Here is a 7,942-nt window from a genome sequence, read left to right on the forward strand (position 1 = left end):
GGCAGTATACAGACCTGACACGACGGCCCTCCGACGAGATAGGAGGTTTGCGCAGGCCCAATAAGCCGTCTAAAAAAAACTATTACTCGTTACAATCGGCAACGAATGAAGGATCACGATTGGAAGCTTGGAACATGGAACTGCAAGTCGCTAGGCTTTGCAGGTTGCGACAGGATAATTTACGATGAATTACATCCTCGCAATTTCGACGGAAATCTGCTGGACATGACAGAAAGTGTGGAAAATTAGGAGAATTCCAACAGATATGGTTGGTAACGGGGAAAATCACCGTTTGCTTAGACGAAAATTCCGGTTCAGTTTTAGGAAACAGTTTGTTGAAGCAAGCTAAACCCCGTGTTAACAATTGCTGGCAACCCAAGATATTCTGGTACAGCCTTTGTTTGGATGTACCCTTCTGGTACTCCATCGCTCTAATTCTTTTACATCATGTATACTACCAAATTCAGAAAATAAATTGAGTGTTATTTGCATCGTTGATCAGACCAGACGCGTCTTCTTTACGGCCGCAGAAATAACCTTTTCTGTTTTTTTACAGTCCACTGTCTCCCGAGCTCGGACACAGTTGTTGTCACACTATTTAATATTTATAGCATAGGCCGGGTAAATTTAGCAGAAGTAAATATGTTTGAATGAATAGAATGCTTATCATGATAACTAAACGACGCTAAATTTAATAGAAAATACTAAATTTGTAATGTTAATAAAATAATAGCAATCATGTTTAGGCTGGAAGCAATGCAGTTTAATTAATACATTGATGCAGTTGATGACCGCTAGTACTGTCGGACAAGCAGCACATGAGGTCACTTCATAAGGAAGGTAGTGCCGCAATATTACTCAGGGTAGGTTGCTTTTCTGCTCTTGTCGCTAGCAGACGTTAAATAGCAGGTCGTTTTGGTATATGGTACCTACCTACTAGCTGTCGGTATTAGTGCAGTGTTGTTTTGCGCTTTCTTTGCGCTCAGCGATGTCACGGCCAAGCGAATATCCTTAGGACATCCGTCGAATATCTGAATGGTCATGGGTTGTGTACTAGCAAGTATGTCCAGCAGGAACATGTGGCTCTAGTGATACCTAATCAAAGTACCAAACATTCGTATCCTAATCGTCTCTTTTGTCACTTTTGGTCTGTATATCGCGCTCAAATTAAAATAAAGGGTGGCATCAATGCACTCAGAAATCGATAGATTTGATCAAGTTTCAATGCATTCAAATAATTCATACTTTTATTCGCAAACTTCAATTTTCATTTTGTCCACCGATAGCTCAGACAGGGAAATTCGGCCGGTAATTCGGATGGTTCGGCGTTTTGAAATGGCTCACGAAAAACACTTCCGATTTGCTTAAGGTTTGCTTTATTACTCAATTTGAATTGGTACAGTGTTGCTGGTAATGATTAAAAAAATGTAATTTTACACAACAAAAAAAAAGATGAAAGTAACAAATTAAAATTAACCCAACGTTTTACCGTTCATTCACCCCCCGTTGATAATTCAGTTTCAACAGAAGGCATCAAAGCAATCTTCGACACAGCTCGTTTATATTCACCTCCTGCGGTTTTGACTGTCACCACACGAACAACATCGTCGTCACCCGGATGGACAGCTGCAATTCGTCCAAGTTTCCATTGCTGCGGCGGTTGATTTTCCTCGATCAATAAGACCAATGCACCGACCTTGAAACTTGTGTTCACCTTCGTGTTCCACTTTTGGCGGCCTTGCAGATGATGCAGATATTCGCTTGACCACTTGCGCCAGAAGTGCTGCTGCATTTGTTGAACGTGTTTATATCGATCAAGTCGTCCCACCTTCTCATCTTCGTAAGACGGTACTGGTAAAGCTACCCCAGAACGACCGATCAAGAAATGAGACGGAGTCAAAACGGAGTAGTCGCTGGGATCGTCTGACATTGGACACAATGGTCGCGAGTTGAGAATGGCCTCCGTTTGAGCGAGGAAGGTGGTCATCTCCTCGTAAGTAAGTCGGGTTTCACCCACAACCCTTTTGAGGTGATATTTCATTGATTTCACCCCCGCTTCCCAGATCCCACCGAAGTGTGGGCTTCTGGGGGGAATGAAATGCCAGCGGATACATTTTGCTCTACAATATTCCTTTACTTTCAGTTGGTGTTGCTGGTCTTCGAACAGTTGCCTGAGAGCTGCCAATTCGTGATTTGCACCGACAAAAGTAGTGGCGTTATCACTGTGTATATCACTCGGCAAACCACGACGACTGGAAAATCGCTTTAGCGCCGCAATGAAGTTGTCGGTCGACAAACTGGAGACCACCTCGAAATGGATGGCCTTAACGACCAGGCAAACAAACACAACTACGTATCCTTTGTACAGCTTCGTACTACGTCCTCCAAGTTTCAGCATAAATGGACCGGCATAGTCTATTCCTACCTTGGAGAATGGCGGTGACGGATTTACTCTACAGCCGGGAAGGTTACCGATGTACTGGATGCCCGGTATGGGACGCTGGCGTGCACACACCTGACACGACGTAACCACCTTTTTAATCAACTGCTTAGCATGGACAGGCCAATAACGTTCACGAACGATTGCTAAAAGCCCGTTCTGGCCGACGTGAAAATGTTCTTGATGCAGCCCACGAACAATGGATTCGGTGATGTGATGCTTCTGTGGTAGGAGCACCTGGTGCTTGCCATCATACGGAATAGAAGAATATTTTAAACGACCACCAACTCGTATTAACCCATCGTCGTCCACAAAGAGTGCCAGATTTTGGTACGGGTGTTGCTGAACGGAGTTCGATTTTAGTGACTTCAAAACATCTCCGTAAGATTCGCGTTGGACAAGCAATAATACAGATTTCTCAGCCCTCATAATCTCGTCGACAGTAATATCACCAGACACCTGTTTCTTGTACACCTTACAATCGATATACCGATGAATATACGCCCACGCTCTCTGGATCCTTCTATAACTGCTGAGTCTGTTGAGCACTATCGTCGGTTTCACCTTCACAACTGACAACACCACTGATGGTTTTAGTTCAGGTAGCATCAATTCATCAAACGATTCAGGTTCACATGACGTGAGCTGTACTTCCCAAAGCATTTGTGCACCGCACCACCACAATTGTTTTTGCAGCAGATCTTCGGGCAGCTCACCCCTTGATATTACATCAGCAGGATTATCTTCGGATCGTATGTAACCCCACTGATAAGATTGCGTGATCTCCAAAATTGCAGCAACACGGTTAGCTACGAACGGATTTAGTGCTAGAGGTGATTTCTTAAGCCAGCACAGAACTATTTGGGAATCACACCACAGTTTCACATTATCAAAACTCATCTTTGTTGCAGCTATTACCTTCTGCATCAATTCCGCCAGAAGCTTCGCACCACACAACTCGAGTCGTGGTATCGTCATCGGCTTGAGAGGAGCCACACGTGATTTGCTGGCCACCAGGTTGACATAGACCTTCCCACTCGAAGTGATGCTCCGTACATAAACGACAGCTCCATAGGCCCGCTTCGAGGCATCCGAGAATCCATGAAGCTCTACAGTAGTCACCTCTCCTTGAGTTACACAACGAGGTTTGCGCATTTGATTCACAACTGGGAGTTGTTGCCGAAATCGATACCATGTTCTCAACAGTTCCTCTGGAAGATCCTGATCCCAGTCAAGACCCAATCGCCAAATGTCCTGCATTATTAACTTGGCATACACGACAATAGGACCTCAAAATCCAAGCGGGTCAATAAGTTGTCCATCTTTCGATCTTGCATGTAGTTGGCACCCCAATGCAATCAATAGCTGTAGTAGCAGGGAACGTGAAATAATCATCCTGGGGGTTCCATATCAATCCCAAAGTCTTGATGCTGTTGCTGAAGCCGGCTTCGTCAAAGTTAACTGCTGCTTGGGAATTACATTCAACACATCTACATACATTGTTTGAACAAAATTTGTGTACTTCGAAGCCACCACGACGCAACAATAGCTCCGAAAAGATTCGAATAACTTCTTCGACAGACGAACCACCAGTCAAAAAATCGTCGATATAACTGTCATCCTGGATAACTTTCCTTCCGAGTGAAAATTCTTCGCCTTCGTCACTGGCCAGTTGAATCAACACCTTCGTCGCTTGGTATGGTGAACTAGCTACGCCATATGTTACAGTTTGCAGCTCATATACCTTCAGATGCCCTTCACTGTCCCACCACAGAATTTGTTGGTATTTGCAATCATCTTTATGCAGCCGCACCTGTCGATACATTTTGAAATATCGGCGGTCAACACCACCGGGTGGACGCAGAATCGGAGTATGATCGTTGCGATGTCATTTTGCACCGTGGGTCCAACTAAGAGCGTTTCATTGAGCGAGAGGCCTGAACTGGTTTTCGCTGACGCATCAAAGACCACTCTTGTTTTCGTCGTTGAACTGGAAGCCTTATAAACAGCGTGGTGTGGAATAAAGTAACCACGACCAACCGAATATTCAGCCGCTTCCGTCATATGACCCAGTGATAAATACTCGGATAGAAAATTGTAGTACTCACCACGCTTAGTTGGATACTTAGCAAGTTGGACCATCAGTCTAGTTAGCCGCTTTCTGGCCACTTCAAAGGAATCACCTAGTTGATGTTCCATACCATTAAATGGTAGTCGCACGACATATCGCCCAGATTCTTCGCGGTAATGAGTGTCCTTGAAATGCTGTTCAACTAAATATTCAGCTGCAGTTGTAGCGGTCTCCATTTGTACACTTTCCAGTTCCCAGAATCTTGACATTGTGCGGTTGAGTAACTCCTCATTCCGATTAAGTTGACAAACACGACGAGACGACTGGGCTTTCCTGATGGATACTGATCCTGCCACGACCCATCCTAATTCCGTTTCCGCTAACGTTACGTTGTCGATGCCGAGCTTCAATCGGCCGTTTTGACTATGTCGAAAACAATTCGTTTCCGATGATCATGTTTATTTCACCAGGTGAAGAAAATAGAGGATCAGCAAATCTTAGTCCGGATGGAATTGGCCAGTATCGGGTGTCTATCTCTAGAACCGGTAGACTCGACGTTACTCGAGGGACGACAAGAAAATCCAACGGTGACGTGGCGAAGGAATTAACACAGGACTGGAGCCGTGTTTCTAACTGGTACTTCACTCGTGTTTCCATGCTGTTCAAGCCGCTGATAGGAAAATCCACAGCAATCATTTTTAACTGAAGCTTGCTGGCCAGCTTCTCGGTTATGATATTGCTGTCGGATCCGGAATCCAGTAGAGCGCGACATTTGACAATCGTATTGCCTTCCCGCTACTAATACTTGTGCCGTCGAGAGAACTACTTGCTGTTTAGCACCATGGACATTAGCACAAAGAGTGGTTGCATTGCTGCGCGGCTCTGGGGTCTTCTTTTGTGCTTGCTCCTCCGATTCCGCTGAACGCTCTTCGTTATCTTCTTCATTGCTTGGATTCGCATCTCGACGGGGCTCGTTGTAGTGAAGCAAGCTGTGATGCTTGCGACCGCACCCTTTAACCTTGCAGCCTTGCTCCGACGGACAGTTGATGACGCGATGTCTGGACTTGAGACAGTTAAAGCACAGTGTTGCTTTAGTTACAACTGTTTTTCGCTCATGTAGGGGCATACCTTGGAATTTCGGACAACGATAAATCGAGTGCTCTGCTTTGCAGCATGGACATATTTCCTTTGCAACTTGTACGAATGAGTTAGATGGCACGTGCAGCTTCTGATTTACTGGTTGTCGCTTCACTGGACCTGATACTCCCGTATGCACTGGGGCTGTTGTAACCGATTAGTGCGCTGAAGTACACGTCCGCGTTCGCGCAAGAACTCCATGAATTCATCAAATTCAGGAAGATTGCCACTACCCAACTTTGTTTCCCATTGCTCTTGGGTCTCCTTATCCAGTTTTTGTATAGGATGTTGACTAGTATGAGCTCCGCCAATCCTTCGATGGGGAACCCATGTCCGTGCAATGCATCTGTATGTTTTACACACACCTCAACGAGCTTCGATAGGGACTTACCACGGTTATCCTTTGTGATTTTCGGGCAATCCATAATGGCGTCGATGTGGGTGTCCATAATCAGGCGTTTGTCTTCATAGGCATCCTCCAAAATCTTCCAGGCGGAGGCATAATCACTGTTGTTAACAACTTCCTGGTCGATTTTATCTTTCGCATCGCCGGTTAGCGAGTTTCGAAGATGCAAGATCTTCATGGCATCAGTTTCGTTTATGTACCGGGCCATGATACTCTGGAACAAGCTTTTGAAGCTATACCAGTTGTCAAGAGTCCCATTAAAGGTTGGAAACGGAGCCTGTAGGTGAGGAACTGGAGCCTGCACATACACCGGTGCCACCTGGGCCTGTTGTGGGAGTGGCGCAACCGGAACATTCTGGAGCTCTTGGACTTTCAGCTGTTGCACTTGGTCAATCCGCGTCTGTAGCTTGACGTAGATTTCGTTATGCAGCTCTTCGAAGTTGGAATATTCGACACGCAGCTCATTCCGCTGTTCCCTCGGCAGAAGGCTGACCATTTCGGAATACACTTTTTCGAACTCATCTGATGCCCGGCGTAAAGTCTCTACGTGAAGCTTAAGCAGATGAACGCTGATACCTTCTTCTTGCAGCGCAGCATTCATTCGCAGCAACTTCTCGGTTAGAAGTGCCTGCTGATCGGATAAAATCTCCAAGCTTTGGGCCATTCTGCGCTTTGTATTCAGCGCCTGCTGTGCTTGTTTCTGTTGGGCTATAGTTGGAAATTGTTGACCCTCCTCGTCTTCTCTGCTATGGGATCCTGTAAGCGCGTCCAGAATATTTCTACGTTGAACGCTACTTAACGGTCTACGAGGGGTTTCACTGTCACTCATTGAATTCTTTTGCCTCTTCGTTGGCCACAATTCCACACACGATTCGAACACACTGCTTCCTTGGATTGTTCGCACGCCAAAATGGCGTCGATTTTACACTCGCGAATAAGAAATCGCTCAACACAAATTCCAAAATGGCGACCCAAACCTTCGTTCCATGGGTAGGGCGGGTACAATATATTCTCGGATTGTTCACACGCCAAAATGGTGACTATTTTGCATACGCGACGTTGAAATCGACCGACACTATTTTTTCCAAGATGGCGTTCCAATCCCTCGTGCCACGGGCACGACTGATACACTTTTTCTCGAACTGTTCACTCGCCAAAATGGCGTCTATTTTGCACACGCGACGTTGATACCACTCGAAACTGTTTTTACAAAATGGCGACCGCCCAATCTCGTGCCACGGACACGTTTGGTACAATCCACTTTTATAACTGCTCTCTGCCAAGATGGCAATTTCCGGCTTTATTGTGCCACGGGCACACCGGCTTGGTGGCGAAGCACCACCAACGCGTTGTTTGGCCTTACGCTGAAATTAGTACACGGTACTAATCACACGACTCGCGAACGCCGGAAACCACGAAAACCGTCCGATGATCCGGGAGAACGGACCAAAAAATGTCCACCGATAGCTCAGACAGGGAAATTCGGCCGGTAATTCGGATGGTTCGGCGTTTTGAAATGGCTCACGAAAAACACTTCCGATTTGCTTAAGGTTTGCTTTATTACTCAATTTGAATTGGTACAGTGTTGCTGGTAATGATTAAAAAAAATGTAATTTTACACAACAAAAAAAAAGATGAAAGTAACAAATTAAAATTAACCCAACGTTTTACCGTTCACATTTCAATACCAGCTGTTACCACCACAAGCGAGAAAGACAATAAAGTGCAAAATGATAGTGAATACTGTCCAATTTCGCTTTCCGCCTACCGCTTCACGCCCGACGTGGGTTGAGATTGCCAAATTTGTGCAGCAATTGAATGCAGATGTATCGTAGATGGAAACAGTTTAAAAAACAGCGATGGATCGATCGCTGTTCATAAAGTTCGT

The 7,942-nt window shown here is 45.4% G+C and overlaps 2 protein-coding genes across 2 annotated transcripts; both read right to left on the reverse strand.

Moving 5' to 3' along the window:
- Positions 1-1,492: 1,492 nt before the first annotated feature.
- LOC134222260 (uncharacterized) lies at positions 1,493-3,700 on the reverse strand. Its single transcript, XM_062701403.1, has one exon. It carries the CDS (start codon positions 3,698-3,700, stop codon positions 1,493-1,495), a length of 2,208 nt encoding a protein of 735 aa, XP_062557387.1.
- Positions 3,701-4,186: 486 nt separating this feature from the next.
- Positions 4,187-4,780, reverse strand: LOC134222261 (uncharacterized). The gene has a single exon (XM_062701404.1). It carries the CDS (start codon positions 4,778-4,780, stop codon positions 4,187-4,189), a length of 594 nt encoding a protein of 197 aa, XP_062557388.1.
- Positions 4,781-7,942: the final 3,162 nt, after the last annotated feature.

This window comes from Armigeres subalbatus, chromosome 3, assembly GCF_024139115.2.
Source record: "Armigeres subalbatus isolate Guangzhou_Male chromosome 3, GZ_Asu_2, whole genome shotgun sequence".
In the NCBI taxonomy this organism is placed as follows: domain Eukaryota; kingdom Metazoa; phylum Arthropoda; class Insecta; order Diptera; family Culicidae; genus Armigeres; species Armigeres subalbatus.